The sequence below is a fragment of the Phalangium opilio genome, unplaced genomic scaffold (genome assembly GCF_054372755.1).
Source record: "Phalangium opilio isolate 3A_F unplaced genomic scaffold, DU_Popi_V2 ptg000082l_1, whole genome shotgun sequence".
Taxonomy (NCBI): Eukaryota; Metazoa; Arthropoda; class Arachnida; order Opiliones; family Phalangiidae; genus Phalangium; species Phalangium opilio.
In genome coordinates this window covers 3,221,887-3,241,634 of record NW_028324189.1, presented here as the reverse complement: position 1 = coordinate 3,241,634, position 19,748 = coordinate 3,221,887, and the positions used below count along the sequence as shown (strand labels likewise).

Sequence of the window (19,748 nt, the reverse complement as noted above, 5' to 3'; positions counted from 1 at the left end):
GATTGTGCCGTGGTCAGAATGAAGGCTGAGTATTATTTGGCACGGGAGATCTAAGGTCCCGCGAACCTGACCAGCTTGGTGGCATCGTCGGAATTTTATACGTTGTTCTCGCGAGAGTACCTTTAGGTCGTATAGGAGCCAGTAATTTTTTTTCCGATCGAGAGGAAAAAAGTTAAATTATCCCCCGTTCTCCTTCTTACCCGCGTCCTGGCAATGGCGCCCGAGCAAGGTATTCTTCCGCTCCGGAGGATTTTCGACGTTCGGATTTTGACCAGCCCAGTTCGACAGCAATCCGTCTGAAGAATTCGCGACAATTTGAAAAAGAAAGTAAATAGGAATCGCTCTTGGCGTTTCCGTCCGTTATCCGTCTACCTCAAAAGAAAATCGATGCGGGATTTGGCGTTCGAAAGGCGCTAAGCCTTAGTTTTCGGGGCTCTCGAGTCACTGACAGAGTCTCCGACGACTCGCGTATGTAGCTTTCGGCTGGCGTGCCGGGTAGGCTTCTCGGTTGTTCTCCGATCACGGGGTTGAATGTCACCTCATCATCAGGCCTGGAGGCGGAGGACCGACAACCGAAATTATGTTGTACTTTCATGTTTCGTTCTAAGCGGAACGCGCTAGCGAAGCGCTTGTGGAAATTACGCGCCTCAACCTCGATAAACCGACAGCAAAGCGTGGGGCCCGATGGCGCCCCGTCCGAGGCGGCCACCGCGGACATCCTCGGTCCCGAAGAACTGGAGGTCAAAACGGTGGCGCAATCCATGCTGAAACGTTTAAAAGAAACGCAGTTGGAACTACTCTCGCAGGCCATCGAGAGTCGGGGTGCCGACGACACCGGTTGCGTCCTGGTGCCCCGAGGTGACCTCAGACTGGGTCGGCGGACGGCTGCCCCCCACGTCTTGTGCTGTCAGTTGTGGAGGTGGCCCGAAGTCAGGCACGATTACGAGTTGAAAAGGTTGCCCTGGTGCCAGTCGGCTTCGGACCCCTTGTATATATGTTGCAACCCTTATCACTGGAGTAGGATTTATAAACCAGGTAAACCAACAATTACATCGATAAGTAAATGTTCGAATGACCGGGAAGCGTTAAACAGCTCGGTGTCTTCGCTTCTCGGCGTTTTGCTAGCTCAAACTTCGTAAATTAATTTGAATTTCCATTCATGGAAGATAAATTTTGTCTTTCAGACTCGCCTCCACCCCCTTACTCCAAATTGCCCCGTGAAATTCTCCAGGATGATGGTAAGAATACTTAATTTCCATTAAATACCACTGTTCATTTCAAAAATATAACCGTTTTACGCAATTTTCTTTCGTTAGACCAACTACAGAGCGAGCCATATTCCACTGAAACTGGAGGCACAAACCAGTACGGGTCATTCTGTAGCCATTTATTGGGTAAGAAAAAGTTTTTTTTTTCTTTATTCATTTTCTGGCAGTTTCGAGAAATTTCATAAAACTTAGCCCTAAGAATTTGAAACCTGTTAATTTCCTGCACTAATGAATTATTAATTAACCTAACGAGGGGAGATCTAGGTGGGTAGACAAATTAATCTTAAAATGTAGATGTAAAAACCCTCAACCAAGAGTTCTTTAAAATCTCTGACTTAACAAAAGTCTAGAAAAATTGTCTATAGAAAATATATTATTCCAATTTATAAATAAAAAATAATTAAATAATAAAACTTGCGTTACGAGTTATTTATAAATGACCCCTTAATTTGTTGGAGAAAAACATAAGCCCTAGAAACAACCATCATAATAGATGCGATATAACATTTTTATGGTCTATACACCGACTTTCATTTTTTTTTTTTTTTTTTGGTATAAGTATTCTAGAAGTAGAAAGAACTGGGAGTCCAGAACCTATTATTAAATACCACCGCCACTTAGCTCTACAAACGTCTTTTCTAAATAATGAGAATGGCAGACAGAAGTCCGTATCCTCATAGCCCGGGGAAAATAGGCCCCGAAAATTTAAAGGAAAGGACTTAACAAAAATCGTGGGAAAGGTCGGTGGGTCGGATGTGATATGGAAAGTTTCGAGAAATTTTGTTAAAAAGTTTTGACATTTTTTTTTAAGTTTTACTTTAAGAATTTCACGAGAGAATATCCAACCCCTCCTTTTGTTAAAATAGCGAAGAATCTTAGACTTAGAAAGGGCTTTAATTATTTATTGTAAGGATACTCGCTCTTTAAAAGTATAGTACTTAAGATCCCGTCTAAAAGGGGCTGGGAAAAAAATAAAACTCAGACCCCCACTTGAAAAAAGAAGTACTCCAAAACTTGGCGCAATCAAAAAGTCTCTTTCTTTTTCGGTATTTCTTCTACAAGTACAATTTATATATATATATATATAATTCTTATACAAGTTCTTCAGGGTTACCATTAGGTTCTGGCTAGCTAGCTATAGCTAGTCCCTTTTATCAACCCCTCAACGTGAATTTTTCTCTCTCGCGCTCTCTCTCTCACAGTACCGTCCCCGACATCAAGATTTTTTTGCAAACCCACCCTCCCTAGTAAGTTTATACAGCTCCCAACTATACTTATTTTTTTTCTTTTTTTTTTAAAAAAAATTCCCGATGCATGGCATGGCCAGAAAATAAAAAGACCTGACTCTAAGCAACTCCCTATATACTTTCAACCGCCAAGAACCCAAAAACCGCGTGGCCATTCTTTTCAAGTACTTATTTTTTTTATACCATGGGTTTGAAAGATTTTAAAGATGAAGAAGTGTATACAGTATATGAATTAGTTCAGAAAACTGGGGAGAATTACGAACTAAGGAGACTGAATTTTGTACAGTTTATTTATTAAGAGGAAATAATTAGAAATAATTATCGGACAGACTTTAATAATTTATTAGGTAGTTATTTCAAGATAGTTGTATTGTATCGCTAAGGTAACTCGATCTACTCTCCCAGGGTTCGTAAAGCACCTGGATAAGTCAGGGTTTTAAAGTATGGGAGCTAACAGTTCTGACCCTGAAACGTCACACCCTTCTATCTCTTACTGGAGTTTCATCCCCCAAAACGGTTGGAAACAGTATTATCAGGGAGGAAGTAAGGAGAGTCGACTCCGGTAGTTTCCGTAAACGTCCGGTAGAGGCATGACAGAAGCGTTGCAGAAGCTAGTGCTTCTAGCGGCCTCTAGTTCTCGTACGGAACATAATTAGATGCACGGGGGGCAAGGGACTAGTTTCCCCAATGTTAATATCCCCCAGTTTTTCCGTACGACAAAAAGGGGGCGCCACGGTCGTGTTTCGAAAATCGGGTACTACAGCCAAAGCTAGAGTCGGCTATCCTTGTTTCATCCATGGTATTATACACGCAAAAATGCCAACCAGAGAGGGGGCTGCGTGACGTCAGACTATCTCTTCCCCCTAGCCAGTTGTTAGCTCCCTATTTTCTTAAAAAGATCAGAGATTTTGTTAGGTATATCAAACCATGATTGCTTAGAGCAATGCTAAATACGTGCCCTGATATAATTATAAAGTGGGCTCTGATAAACACGTACTTTAAATGCTCATGGATATTGACAAAATTTGGTCATGGATTAGCTGGAAATGTTAGGGATTTTCAATATAAAAATTAATTCGAGCCCTGTCTTCCAACGCCAAGTCCTTAAACAAAAACTCGTAATGGAAGTTCGCTCGTCTAAACATCCCTTTAAAAGAAAAAAAAAATATGTATATACCCAAGCAAACTGATAATTTCTTTCTTTAACTATGCCGGCATTGATAGAAAAATATTTCCAAAAGATAGTGTAGTGTGTAGTCACTAGTCAGTCCAATAGCAATTTTATTTTTTATTCTGGAATCTCTCTGAGCTCCTCATCCGCCGTCCGACCTCCCTGTAGCATCTATCGTTTCGTAGATGTACTAGCCTAGACTCAGCTCAGGATAGAAGCAACAGGTAGTACTTGAAAAATCATTCCCCCTTATAGTAGTCGTCTGAATTGGATGCGCTCCCAATATAACTTGGTTTCATCAGTATTATAGATTATAAACCAAACTCCATCTTAAGGAAATAGCGTTGAAATAAGTTATACACTGCCCCTTATTTTTTCTGGGAGGTTTTTTTTTGGCTTGGTCTATAGTAAATGACATACCGGGGCTACCACCAGCTACAAAGGAAAAAGAAGAAGAAAGCTGATGTATGGTTTTTATCATTTAAAGATTGTAGCAAAGAGATAACGGGCATTTGGGCTTTTTTAAATACCGATTGAAAATTCACTATCCCCGCTTTTGGCATGAAGTATATTTTTAACTTTGGAAATTACCGATGGGGTTTGGTTTATTTTCTACCTATTTTTTCAACGCTAGTTAGGGGTGGGGGTTCGGACAGTAGATGAGGGTTAGACTTAGACTTAGACGGTGCTTTTTACATTCCGGTCAACATTCCTTTGGCAAAAATTAGCCCTATCAACTACGAGGTTAGATAACCCGGGGCTATCTTTCAGTTTTTTTTATTTTAGTAAAAATGGGCTCTTAAACCGTTAGAAGTTTTAACTACAATTACCGTCGCGTTAATTGTTTTAAAATTAATAATAAATATAGTTTAATTTCAAATAAATTATGATTTAGTGTGGGATTATAAATAAATAAATAAATGTTTAAATAAAGTTTTATAACCTGTCAAACTAGACAGGTATAAACATTGTATCCATTTTGCTAATAATTTATTATTTACTTTTAAAATAAAGCTATCTTTTTTTTTAGATAATCGTATAATAGTTTTTTAAGAAAATATATTACACCCAAATTATATTTAATGGGATAGATAATTACTTATCAAGGAACGAACGAATTTGAGATAACAAAAAAAAAAGGTTTTTTTATGAATCGAATAAGTGGATAACAGAACTTCTAGACTTAACTGTGTAGGTTGGAGGGTTTTTTGATAAACAATTTCTAACCACCGATATCAAATACATATATATATCTATATTTTTACTAAGGTAAATGGCAAAAATAACACGCGTTTTTAGTTAGTTAATTGGCATAAGGGAAAAATTTCTTTGTACCTCTATCTCGGACCAAAAAAGAATTTTTTTTCTTTCTTTCTTGAGAGAGAGAGAGTCGGGCCATAATTCCGTCGCGGCGTCGGGACTTGTCTGGGTTGTAACGTCACAAACTCGGCGCCATTCATTTTTTGGGAAAAATACAATCGTGATATTCTCTTTACTAGAAAACTGGAAGCTACAGGGGCGGAGACAGACCCCCAGACTACACTCACTAAGCCTATTTTTTAAAAATTAACAAAAAAAAAAAAAAAAACATGGGAGACCGATTTAATTAGATTCGGTTTAGGTAATATACCGTGGTATTAAAATTTAGATAAAACCTTTTAAAGGGAAGGTATTAGACCAGGAGATACTGATAAGGAAGTAATTTAGGCGATTTTGCAAACTTCGTTATGATTGTGGACCAGTTAAGACTAATTTTCAGAATGGTTTTCAACCAGTTAAGCCTAGTTTTCATTATGATTGTAAACCAGTTAAGCCTAGTTTTCATTATGATTGTAAACCAGTTAAGATTAGTTTTCATTATGATTGTGAACCACTTAAGCCTAATTTTCGTTATGACTGTGAACCAGTTAAGCCTAATTTTCAGAATGATTTTCAACAAGTTGGGTCTATTTTTTAATAGAAAACAATTGTTTACAAAGGCTTAACGAATTACTATGCGTTATGAGATATACCTATAGCTTCTCTAACTGTATTTTAGACCAAAGATTGTGATGAAACAAACCTCATTTCATCGTCTCTTTAGTCTAAAATAATACAAAATTAACCGAGGGAGGGGGAATGAATGTTTGACGTCATTCTGTCGTCACACTTTCAAACTTTGGTTTCTCGTATGTTGTTTCTATAATATTAGTTAATGGGAAGACAATGCCTTTAATTTCATTTGGATGATTAGGGCCATTTTTACTACACTATTCGTTTATTAAAGAAATATATTTTCTCCCCCTTGAAAATTAACGCAAACGTGGTCTCCACGTTCTGCCGCCGAAATAGCTTTGAGAGAAGAGGGACGGCTAGAAGTATTTTTTTCTTCTTTTCTGTTTTTCGTTTTTGGAGGAGGAGAACTAGGGGCTTTTAAGAGCTTAACCCGGGACGGGGGGGACAAATGGGGGATGAATTTCGGCGCCAAACTATATAGGAAAACGTTCTTACTCTTAGAGAGGAAACCAGTCTTCGAGAAACAGAAAAAAACACACACACTATCTTGTAAACCCTCTTACCCCCCCCCCATTCCACTCCTCTCCTTCTTAATGCTTAGCTTAAATCCAATGCCAAAATGGTGGGCCACAAAAGAAGCCAATATAATAATAAATTATTTTAACTATTATTTGTTATTTCTTAATATATATTAAGTTAATATATTGTTATTTTGGATATATATTTTTATGCAAGTGATTTTCGTCTATAACTATGAATATTTCAATATTATTTGAAAATATAGGGTAAAATAGGTGAAAATTTCACGTAAATGTCTACTAAAATAGGTCAAAATTTCACGTAAATTTCTACTAAAATAGGTCAAATTATCACGTAAATATTTACAAAAATAGGTCAAAATATCGCGTAAATATTTACTAAAATAGGTCAAAATATTGCGAAAATAGGTCAAAATATCATGTAAATATCTACTAAAATAGGTCAAAATATCACGTAAATATCTACAAAAATAGATCAAAATATCACGTAAATATCTACAAAAATAGGTCAAAATGTCACGTAAATATTTACTAAAATAGATTAGTCGCTTATCCGAACGCAACTTCATTTAAATCTTATCACAACTAATTTATGTTACTATATAATTTTTAAATTCCCATTAAATATAGCATAGTTTTCGGACTAGGAGGATTGATACCATTTACACCAGGAGTCCAAACTACTTGGTGGGCAAAGTTCAGACTTACCAAAAAGGCTGGACTCCTGGTGTAAATGGTATCAATACTTCTAGTCTGCAAACCTTGTATTACCCTAGTAAATAAGACCCTTGAAAATACGTGTATATTCAAACGCTTTTCGCCGAACTATACCGAACACTAAGTTACACTTAAAAGCATTTAACCTAGTCTCGAATAATCGATATAAAAGGTGTAGAGCTTGCTATACGAAGTGTCTATAAAAATATAGCGCTCACAAAGAGGAGGGATTCTTTGGAAATCGTTTTGACAATAAAAATGAAGAAACTTACTGTATTCTCCTTCCCTCCTCCGCTGGCTTTGTGGTTCCTAGAACGGACATATATTATGTTAAGCCTCGGTTTTAGGCTCTTTCCTAACGTAGAAATGGAAAGCTTTTACTTTATAATGTAGTTGTAAATGTAATAAAGTTTAGACTAATTACCAGACCTGCAGTTTAAAAATATTTACCCTAAAAGTGTTTCGCATTCTTTAAATTTATCTTAAGCCTAATTTTAATTATAAATATTTATTAAAAAAAATAATGCCATATATATTTAATTATGAAACCGAAAAATATATTATTAAATTATTTTAAAATTCGAAATATTAATTTTTGTGAAAAAAGCCGAACTTACAGGCTGAAAATATCTAATGTATTTCCTATGGGCCCCTGTAGATCTGTTTTACCTCTATGCACCAAAGTGTCTATAAATAATAAAATGCAATATTAAAATTAAATTTTAATTGAACTATATTTAACTTTTTTTGTAAAATTGAAAATTAATATGTTTTAGTATTTTAAGGTGCTCAGATTAATATAGTTTTTGGGTAATACGGAGTTTAAGAAATTAACCTAAAACTACTTTTTATAATTTTTCACTTAAAATTAGACTTAACTCTTTCTTTCAAGTTCTTGTGTAGCATTAAAGGGTACGCTTTCGAGGAGGGGTGGGCGGGTAGGAAACTGGCCTATTTTCTCGAGTGAAAGCAAAATGACCAGGGGAGTTTTTATAGAATTGTCTGATTTGACCCCTGCATCATTCAAAGAAATACCATTAGTATATCGGGGACGTCAAGCCTTTTTTCTCTCTCTTTCTCTCTCTCTCCATTGAGTTTTGAGTACAATGAACCAATTACAAAGAGATCTCTATATAGAATGTGATAGAATGTCACCCACTTATGAAAGGGGGTGTTTTGCCTTTCTTAACACTAACTTTCCCCGCTTGTTTATCCTCTTCTTTTTTTCCCGTATGACGTTGTTGTAAGCCCTTGTCCCCCTACGTCGAATCCCCTCCCTCTTAGCTAGCTCGATCTCGGAAGAACCACGACGCCTAATATTTGACTGGCGCCGTAGCTCCGCGCCAGAGGTAGAGAGACTCAATGTTGAAGCCTTGGCATCTGACTCGCCGTCGCCACGGCGTGTAGTTACCCTACAATTTTTCTTTTCTCTTTTTTTTTTTAAAAAGATAAAACGCAAAATGGGGGTACGAATTTTTAGCGGAATTGGGAGGAAGTAAAAGCCATAGACGACTGACTGAGCGAGACTTTATGATATCATAGAGTTTATCATAAGTTTATAAGATATGTTTCGTATAAGTGAACACGTAACGTCATATATTTGTGAAAGGCTGTCAAAGGCTTAGCATACCGAGTTAAGACGAAGGTCTTTTTTTGTTTGCAAAACCGCGGCAACATAAGTGTTTATCATATGTTTATAAGATACGTTTAATAGCGTCGTGTAATGACGTAGGTGAAAATGTAACGTCATAGCAAAAGTGTATGGGTCTAAAAGCAAAAAGTACTCTTCATTAACAATTCACTGCCTTAGGCTGTAGACGACATGTAAACTGAGAAGCGGCCTGCAGGAACTAACCAACAGGGGAAAAGCTTCTTAACGTCATAGGTTTATATAAAGTAGTACATGATGCTGGCTACTTTATGAACCTGTTCACGGCAAAGAGGGTAGAAAGAGGGGGATTAGAAGGCTTGGCTGGAGTGTTCTCGCTTTGAAAGTTTACCTCTAAGCTTCCGGTGTGCGCGCGCATCTTTCTCTGACCTCTTATTGGTTGAAATACGGTGAACCGGATATTAGGAGCGAAATATGACAAATAAATAAAAAAAGAAAAGCGAGAACACCCAAAATGCCTTGCCAAAGCCGCTAGCTTCAACTCCCCCTCTTTCTACCCTCTTTGTTCCCTGTACCAAAGCCGGGAAGGCAATCATGCGCAGAGGGTGTCGACACTATTCTGGGGTAAAGGAGCCTGGCTTCTCATATTACACGACGCGAGCAAGTTTCAATGAAGTGTACTTAAGGTTTTTATATCTATATACTTTTGCTTCATAGTATTGTAAATGGCTGTCAAAGGCTTAGCATACTCACATAATACGGAGGGTTTTTTCCTGCAAAACCACGTGCCATAATAAATGTTACACTTAGAGAATATATCGTATATAAATTTATGATAGAGTTGCGTTTACCTATTTGCTTTTTTAAAACGAATTTTATGTATATTTCCGGCTGGCTTGGACATAACGGTCACGGTGTGTCCGTCCATTATAGCCAACCGCGAATCGATAATACGTGCTGGACAGATAAAGATTAGGTGTTATGGATTATAGTTATTATTTTAATAAGGTTATTTATTCGTACTCGTTGGTGACGTCATGAGTTCATTTTAAATAAGGTCAAGGTTAATCAATCATAACTTAGCTAAAAATAAGTCAAACAATTTTAAATGTCAACAACATGCAATTTTGACCATGTTTGTTGTCTCGAAAGCTGTCTAGAAAGACCATAAAATACAGGGTGTTTCTGAAAGGTCCATCAATAATGAAAGGGCGTGTTTATTGGGCCATTTTGAGTCGAAAATGTTCAATGGCATTTTTCCGTCCGGGCCACTGTTTTCAAGTTATGATTGGAGTAATTTACGGATGACCCCTTAAATTTAATTAAGAAATTTTAAGACAGCGCTAATTTAATGAAGGGGTCATCCCTAAAATATTCAAATCATAACTCGAAAACCGTGGCTCGGACGGCAAAATGTCATAGAACATTTTCGACTCAAAATGGCCCAGTAAATACGCCCTTTCATTATTGATGGACTTTTCACAAACACCCTGTATAATTGCATTACGTAATTACTAATTATAAAACCTCGTGTTCTAAAAATTAGTTTGGCCTACTCTAGCCTCACTTTAAAAGTTTTGAAAACTCGAGAAATTGAAGAGAATAAAAAAGTAGTTTTAAAAATATCCATCCAGCTTCAAGACCATTTCCGGTTTTAAATATTCTTTCTGGAATTTCGTACCAAAAATGGTCTGTCTCTCTCTCTCTCTCTCTCTTAAATGAGGAGATATAATTACTAGAAACTGTCGGCATCCTTTGAAATGACTTTTTTGTCGAAAAAACATTATGAGCCGACAAGATGAAGTAGATTTATTACCCCTAAACATCAAGTCCAACGCGACTGTATAGTTTTTGATAGACCATTTACACGAGTAACAGTGAGTGAGCTGCGCAAACGCAGAAGTGAATTCACACGATGTTTATTTGCTCTTAAACACTGTTTCTCTCTGAGAAAATGTACTAATCGTAACATGCAGTATAGAGCTCGGTTAGAACTGTCCTACGGTTAACTCCAGACCTTAATGGATCGTGTTTTCATTGAATACATGAATCATTTATCGGAAACCTTTAATTAAAACTAACACTTCTTAAATTATAAAGGATTGTCAAAACATTTTGAGTTTAAGAGAGAAAGTGTTCGGAACTGAATTAAACTGAACTAGATTGCCTCGTAATGGTTTTGATAACTGCAGTGAAGTTAAGGTTTCAATATTGCAGAATTCAACGTTAGAAAAGGTTTATCTCCTACTTAAAAACCTATTTTTACCATGGTAAACATTACTCCTTCCAAGGCTGTATTCTACTTTATCCACAACGAAGCAGTTAACATATATCGTATTTAATTTTTGAGAACTTTGGTTGTTTATCTACTTCTGGAACAGGGCTTATATATACGGAAATATATTGAAATCTATATGATCGTGAATTTGACTTTGGCCTACACCCAAGAATACAAAGCTATAGAAAAAGAAATGTATGACCGTAATGATTTTATAAAAGCACAACATTAGAAACGCCTTTGCAGTTTTACCAAGAACCCATATAACACGCGAGAACGTTCAGAAATAGAAAGTTGGAAAGTAGTTTGTCACTGGTTACTGAGAGCTTTTCATGAAGTGACGCAGGTCATAGATTAGAGGTAAAGCAACGCCTGGTGAGGCGCTGCATGTCAAAGGCTTAGTAGTACAGACTAAATAGGACCTAGATGGAAGTCCTGCAAAATTAACAACCGAGTGTAGTACTTCAATTCTCGCTTGTCGTTCTCGAACTAGCTCGAGTCTCTGTAAGTCTCTTGCATTACGAACTTGTATAGGTAGTGTCATACTTATGGAGCATATCTTATAAACTTATGTTAAAACCGTAAGATACGTTCTTGAGTCTTATATGGGTTCTTGGTTTTACTTAAGCACGCGCTATATAACGCTTCACACGTGAAGAGACCATTAAAGGAAGACTTTATAGGCGCCAATATTGTTCAGTTGTATAATACATTTTCCTATGAAAAAGGCTCGTGCTAAGATAGACACTATTGCTAGCTAATTTTCTCTGAAACGTTTTGGTTTAGTTCTCGGTATAACAACGTTAGTTGTTATAGCAACGTCAAAATAAAACGGTTAAAGTATATTTCCAGGTAGAAATTGTTTGATGAAAAACACTTTCTATGAGAGTGTAATTGTGAAATTTATGTACAGGGTGTTTCTGATAAGTCTGCCATAAACTAAGGGGGATATTTGTTCTTTGGGAAACCAATTTTGAGTCGAAAATGTTAACTTCTATCTCCATTTTGATTGCCCCAAGGGACACTGTTTTTGAGTTATGATTTGAGTAGTGTTTTAGGGATGACCCCTTAATTAATTAAATTAGAAATCATTGTCTAAATCAGTTTCTTAATTAAATTTAAGGGGTCGTTAGTAAAAATATTCTTCTAAACCTCCCTGTGTAATTTCTAGAAATTTAGTTGGTCATGTGATGTATTGTTAGAATTCGAGGAAAATACAGTGTGTTTAAGGGGAGGTATATGTTGTTTACACTTTAAAAAGTAGGTGACTAAATTCGTGTGAAAAATAATGTGCTAAAAATGTGAGAACGTTAATTGATCTTAGCATGCAAGAAATGTTTTAACCCATACACATAGGTAAATATTATACCTAATTCCAATGTTTACACTTCTTGAGTGACTTTCAAACTTTATATAATAAACTAAGAAATAACTTAGATTAAAATAATAAATACAGCAAGAATCTTTAGGATATTCAGTATCTGTTATATTTGAATTTTCATTTAAAAATGTGGGATTTGAGACGATGTCTCCCCTTCTTGAAAAGTTTGTCGACATTCAGTCGCGACAATTATTTCATTTCTTGAAAAATCGTGGTGTCCCTCCTGAGTAGTTAAGTCAGTAGTCGCGATGAATGAAGAAGTAAAGTGAAAAAATATAGGTTAATCAAATTCAAAATGGCCGCGGTGTTATTCAGTAGACCTTGATTAATACCAATAATCTATCAAAAACACTTAAGTACTCTTGGCTACAACTCAAAAATAAACCACGTGATGACGTACAATACTCGATTCATTATTAAATATTTTCGGGTAAAAGGGAGGTTTCCATTTGTTAAAACAATTAAAAGGTGTAATTAAGCACTCGAATCGATGGCGTATATTTTTGTAATAATACTTTTTAGTTAGCCTTGAATGACGTATTACTTTATTAATGAAACCAGCCGCGGTGTGTGTGGTTTTTCCAATTTTCGATTTTACTTAGAAATTTAGGGGGATATTGAAAATTGAAAATTAAAATTAATAGTAATTATATTTTTATTTAAATGAATTTATTACCAGCACCGGATGAAGGGAGCCATAGTTTTTATTAATTTTAAGTTCCAAGAATTGTTTTCCCTCTAAAAGTTTGAATGAACTTGAATATTGAATATTTTGAAGCGATATGAACATACATAATTTTATTTAAAATCTATAATTGATAGAAAAAAAATAATATCGACTTTAACCCTTTACTACTATAAGGGAAAAGGAAGGCTTTGGTGTATTCCCAAATTCACTTTCCCCCAATATAATTTTTATCTTTAGTATTTGACCTTCAATAGGATTATATTTCAATGCATTAAAAGAAATATGATCCAGTTTGGGTATAAAAATATACGAGCTCATAACTGTTTGGTCTCTTTCGTGTCACATCCCTTGCCTATTTTTAATCTCTGACGGTTGGAAACTAGCTATTGATGACGACTTACCAAATAATGTCAAGAGCCAACAAGTGCCAAAGGAATTTAGATACAGAATGGTTTACGATCGTTTTTGAACCCAAAGACTGACTAGATATCTGTTGTTATTTACAATGCACTTAGCGAAGAAATATATAATATTTACCTATAAGCATGCATACTGATAATATACTGAATTTGTTAAAGAAATTTTAACTTTTCGCGTATGTATATCGTTGCATAAGTTTATGCGTTCCATAAGTCTGACACTTCCTGTACTTCGTAATGCTAGATACTTATTGAGAGCTTGTTCGAGAACGACAAGCGAGAATTGACTACACTCGGTTTTGCAGTCCACATTACTATTTAGTCTGTACTAAGCCTTTGACAGCGTTTTACGAGAATCTATGACCTACGTCACTTCATGACAAGCTACAGTTTGTAACCAATGACAAACTTATGCAACATATCTTATAAACTTATGATCATGGTTATGTAAAAATATCATTTGTACGTGTACAGATGAGAAAATTAAGAATTTCTGACAAGGCATAATTAGTCCCTATCTCACTACGACCGTATCTAATTAGTAATTTTCTCGTGTTTTTTTTATTTTTGCTTACAGCCGGAAGTAGTTGCGCCACCGGAAGTCACCACGGACCACCCTGGTGTAAAGTAGCGTACTGGGAACTGATATCGCGAGTTGGTCGCCTGTTTCCGGTTCACGAATCATCGGTCAACGTCTTCGCTGATCTACCTCACGGGGACGGTATGTGCCTGGGTGCTCTGTTTAAAACCAACCCGACAAAACAAGAGTCCATCCTAAGAACTAGAGAGAAAATGGGCACCGGTGTCACCATCACGCGCGAGGACGACTCGGTTTGGGTGTATAATCGCTCTAAAGTGCCCTTGTTTGTCAATTCGCCCACGCTGGACGCCCCGGGTGTCCGGAACTTAACCGTCTTCAAAGTACCGCCCGGTTACTCGGTGAAAATCTTCGATTACGCAAAATCGGAACTGTACAAGGCTCTAGAACGACGCGAGCAAAGACATCAGCGAAATGACGAGACCGATTGTCTCCGCGAGGGTCCCTTTGACCCCAATGCCGTCCGGATTAGCTTCGCCAAGGGATGGGGTCCCAAATACTCCAGACAATTCGTCACCTCTTGCCCTTGTTGGCTCGAGGTGCTATTAACCCCACCTCCGCCTAGGTGACGAAAGATGACGGGAGACGAGTCCGAGTCTCTTCCAATCTATTCAAACAACGTCGTCATCCGCGGAAATGGCCTCAGCTACGCCAACAAGTACGCGAGAAATCGGCAGAATACGCCTTCATTGTCGTTGCTACAAGTAGTCGACAGGCCGCGGTCACCGCGTTAAAATTAAAAAGTAGGCGAATATTACAAGTAGGCTAAGTTTTTTATAACTTGCAAGCAATAAAAGAAGAAAAGAAGAATGTTTCGAAGTAAATAAAACCAACCGATGACGCCTTAAAGTGTATGTAAAGTTATTGAACGTGAAAACAATCGTAAAAATAAACAATCGATTAAAACTTATCAAAACAAATTATTACAAGCTAAATGCGAAGATCCCTGCATCTTTCGCGAAGTGATTGAAAAAATTTTCCTTCTATTTTCTACGATCCGATTATTGAAACTTCCAATGAAAAAAAAATAGGAAAAACAAATACAACAAACAAACAAACAAAAAAAAAAAAAAACAAGAAACTTTTTGATTTCATCTCTCCTTATTGAAATTATAAATCACATTAAGTGCCATGCTAGTCTATAAATAACTATTTCTTATTAATTAAAAAGAGAAGCCGAACTTAAAACGTTTTAAGTAGGTATATAAAAAGCTAGGATGAAAATAATTTTACCTACATCGTTGTTATTTTTGTCCTGAGCCCCCAGTGATTTTGTTCCCCGTTTTTAAATTAGTTTTTGTACCATAATTAAGCGCCATTGTATTCTACTGATTTTGTTTTTCTATATTTTGATACATTATTTTCGATTCTAGCGCGTGTTTTAATGGGTTATTAGGATTTTGGGTGATGAGCCGCTGTTAGGATGCCAGTTTAATGTTTAATTAAATTTATTTAATCTATGGTTTAATTTGATGTATTAAGGGATAATTGAGAGGTTAAAGCTATCATTTTCATTCGCTTAAATTAACAATTTAATTAACCTGATTTTTATGTTTAAACTTTAAATAAAAAAAAAATATCGTAAAATGGGGCCCACTTCAAAAGCAGTACAAAATTAAATTTATTTATGAACTAATTGGATAGAGGAAAAACAAGAAAACAAAACATTGCAGGTTGTACTTCAAAGCAAGATAAGTTTGAGATAAGATAGAAATTGGTGAGATAAGAGGGGTAAATGTACCTTTGGATTTGAGATAAAGGGGGTAAATACCCCTTTTGGATTTGAGGTAAAAGGGGTAAATGTCCCTTTGGATTTGAGATAAAGGGGGTAAATCCCCCTTTGGATTTGAGATAAAGGGGGTAAATTCCCCTTTGGATTTGAGATAAAGGGGGTAAATCTCCCTTTGGATTTGAGATAAAGGGGGTAAATCCACCTTTGGATTTGAGATAAAGGGGGTAAATCCACCTTTGGATTTGAGATAAAGGGGGTAAATCCACCTTTGGATTTGAGATAAAGGGGGTAAATCCCCGGATTTGAGATAAAGGGGGTAAATCCCCCTTTGGATTTGAGATAAAGGGGGTAAATCCCCCTTTGGATTTGAGATAAAGGGGGTAAATCTCCCTTTGGATTTGAGATAAAGGGGGTAAATCCCCCTTTGGATTTGAGATAAAGGGGGTAAATCCCCCTTTGGATTTGAGATAAAGGGGGTAAATACCCCTTTGGATTTGAGATAAAGGGGGTAAATTCCCCCTTTGTATTTGAGATAAAACTTGGATTTAATCGTCTTTAATTTCAGATAAATCAAGGGACTAAAGTTTGAGGTAAAATTTATAATTCCACCCTCTGGGTCTACTTTAAATTTCTCAGTTATAAACCTTTGCTTTTGGTTCAATCGATCAGAGATGAGACAAAACACTTACTTAATTGAACAAGAAAAACTAAATCAATTTACGGGAAAAACCATACTGCCCCTTTGCTTAAAGTACAATCAATCAGTCAATTATTGCAATGTTAAAAGAAAAACGGAAGTATCTGGTACAATAACGAAATCTAATATTGAACTGATCAAAAACGCACAAAAAAAAACAACTTCTATTGAAATCTCTTTCGCTAAGCCTTAGTTCAATACATTCCTTAATAATTAATTTTCTTTCAAAATAAAACATAGGCTTATGTCTTAATTATAATTACTTTAAATTAAATTTAACAACAAAAAACCCTTAAATAAGTAATCTGGTGCATACGTGATGCAATGGAAAAATCAGTGCAATATAATTGAATTTTTTTTTTAACGGAGTTAGTAAATCTCAATAAATAAATAAATAAATTAATTAATTAATAATTAAGCATTCTTTAATCCAAGATTTCGCAAAATTATGATAAAATAAATTATGTTGGGATACACACCTCCCCTGGAAATATAGAATCATATCCCAATAGTTTTGTGATATCACGATTAAGGATTAGTGTTAAAACTGTGCCTTTTTGAGAGAAACTATAGCGCCTTTGAAGCTATAAAACTTTTCGTAAATAAAAACAAACGTAATTGAAATCGAATCTCAAATTAAGGTTAGCCCCCTCCCCCTACCCCTTCTCTCTCTCAATGTCTCCATCTCTTCTGTTTAATTAATTTAAACTTAATCATAATTAAAATTAATTTGCATTATTTATAATATAATAATAACCAGCCATAATTAATTATTTTCTTAATTATTAATTCATAAAATCAAATCATAAACCCTCCCTCCCAAAGTTCCCAATAAATAATTATAATTAAATTAAGTTAAAATGAATTTAAGCTATTATTAAAAATTATTAATGTGCCAAAAACAAAATATATAATAATACAACATTTTCTCTAAAATATAATTGTTACAGAATCTCCCGAAACCCAGTATATAGAATTAGTATATTAGTTGGTTTGTTTTTTAATATTATTCAAATTAGCGCCCCTTCTTTAACTATAACTTAATAGTTAATTAACTACTACAGCCTAGAATATTTAGGAAAATATTTAACTAACAAAAGACGACAACAACAACAACTCGCCACTAAATGCATATCTTAACGGACTTTTTGTACAGCTTTTACTCTGATAGCAAAAAAAAAAAAAATAGGAAAATTAGAAATAGTTGAGTGTTAAAATTTTTTAAACTAATTCTTACACTAAATAATTAGATTAGATTAGATTAAAAGAGGCCCAAGTGCTTGGTTTCAACTAATTTGCATATAAATACAATAAAGCCTAAGAGATTTATATAAAAATACATGCCAGACATCGCGTATCTTGGCAAACGAGATAACTTTGTTTAATGAAACCAAGAAGTGATATCTAGTTTATTAGGGAGAAGGTATAAATTCGCCACATTTCCAGCTTTATCTCCAGTCCAAACGTAGCCTGTCCGGAGAAGATCCCCGCCTCTAAATTACAACCAGCATCTCATTGGTTCTTGAAAACTCACGTCATCGCAACGCGAATGACGAAAATTACGTATTTTCCGACTGAGGAGAGGCGAAATAGTCCGGCCTCAATTTACGTCTCCCTTGTATTTTGAAAGGGGGACTGGGACTATGGCGCGGGAATACCTAGGCATCTTATACATTCTCAATAATAAACTAGATATCACTTCTTGGTGAAACAAAGGTAAAAAATAATTACCTGAAACTTCATTAGACAAAGAAAAAAATCATTAAATTATAATAAAACCAAGCTGCTTTTTGTGCCAAAAAAAAAAATAAGTTAGAAAATTATTATCTCACATAATATACCTCTCTAAATAATATGCCTATAAATTTGGGATTTTTCTAAATATTCCAAAAAACCTTTACTATAGCTTTTTTTATACAAAAAAAACACCAAACCTATCTGCCATCATTTAGCATATCACGCGTATTACGTATTCATTTACAATTATAGTTTATAAATAATTACTGAAATCAAAGGTACAAATTGTATTTGATAGAAATACACGTGGTATATTTGATTTCAGTAAATTTCTTTACCTGTGAAATTTTCAGGAAGAAAAATACAGTTTTTCTCAGCCTAAACACAGCCAGCCTTATACACTATAGAAGTTATAAATTAATTTAAAAAATAGACTAAACTGGCCTACTCATAATGTAAGAATCAGTATTCCGGGGTTTGAGCATCGAAATTTTAGGAATGCCTTAAAATTTGTTTAAAAACGTGACTTAGATATCATGCCTATTAACAATTATGCAAAAGGTTACGTTATAACACATAATATTTTTCGTTTTTTTTTTCGTATATAATTAATTAAGTTAATTAAATTCTGCGGAGCGTACTAACTTACTAATGTTAATTGTCTAGTTCGATTATTTAAAAAAAAACCGTAGAGTGGTTTATATTTTTCAAATGTGAAAAAAGAAGTAAATATAAATATATATTAATTTAAAAAATGAATTTGTTGAAAAAAAGTATAGATTAGGTATTTTTATATATTTTCATTAATTGTAAAAATAAATAATAAAAGTGCGAGTTTTTTTTTTACGTTTTTAAGTATTTTTTTTTAAATAGACTATTTCGGTATAATTACTTCGCCGGCCGCTTAAGGGTCATTTAATCCCTCCCATAAAGATAGTCCGAGTGCTGACCTAAGCGCGTAACCGGTGGCGATAGTTGTTATTACTGAAAAGGCCTATTGATTGGGCTCCGATGAGATTTAACTAAACTAAAATTTAACTAAGAAAAAAAATGAGAGAGAATGAAATATTAAAAAAAAACCGAATTTAAAAATAAATAAAAACACCAGATGTTAAGATAGGAAATTAATTTTCGTTATAAAAAGTAGTGAAATTATATTAATATAGGTATAAACCAGCGTCAGCGTGGCCCGCGAAGTTTTTCATACTAAAAAAAATATAAAAGAAATTGCACTTTTGAACTCAAAATAACGGAGAGATTTAAGATAAATAAAATAAATAAACAATAAAAAAATAGAAGAAGAAAAAATACATTTTTCTAAAAGTTGCCAAGGTCATTTTGTACAAATTATACATAGCAAATAAAGTTCTGAATGTACTTACTTGTACGTATCCCCCCTCCCCCAAAACCCCCATACGAAAAACTTGTTGTACCTTAATTATTATTGTATAGAAGAAAAAAAATTCCTGTACAGTTTTTGAAAGATAAGTAAATTGTATTAAAAAAAGAGGGCTATGATAAAAAATGTGGGGAGTTTAAAAAAAAATAAAAATGAAAAATGCCGCCCTAAAATGTTTTTATTCAAATAAAAAAGGGATGCTTATTAAGAAATATTGTCTCTATTTTGATTAAGTTTAAGCATACTTTAGAAGCTGAGATAGGGGTCATCTTC

General features: G+C 35.0%; 1 protein-coding gene across 1 annotated transcript; it reads left to right on the top strand.

Annotated features, from left to right (window-relative positions):
* The first annotated feature begins 22 nt into the window (after nt 1–22).
* On the top strand, nt 23–19,687 carry LOC149650960 (SMAD family member 6-like). Its single transcript, XM_089847698.1, has 4 exons — nt 23–1,035; nt 1,185–1,238; nt 1,317–1,394; nt 13,890–19,687. The coding sequence occupies exons 1-4, from the start codon at nt 594–596 to the stop codon at nt 14,477–14,479; spliced, it is 1,164 nt and encodes a 387-aa protein (XP_089703824.1). The 5' UTR covers nt 23–593; the 3' UTR covers nt 14,480–19,687.
* The last annotated feature ends 61 nt before the right edge of the window (nt 19,688–19,748 follow it).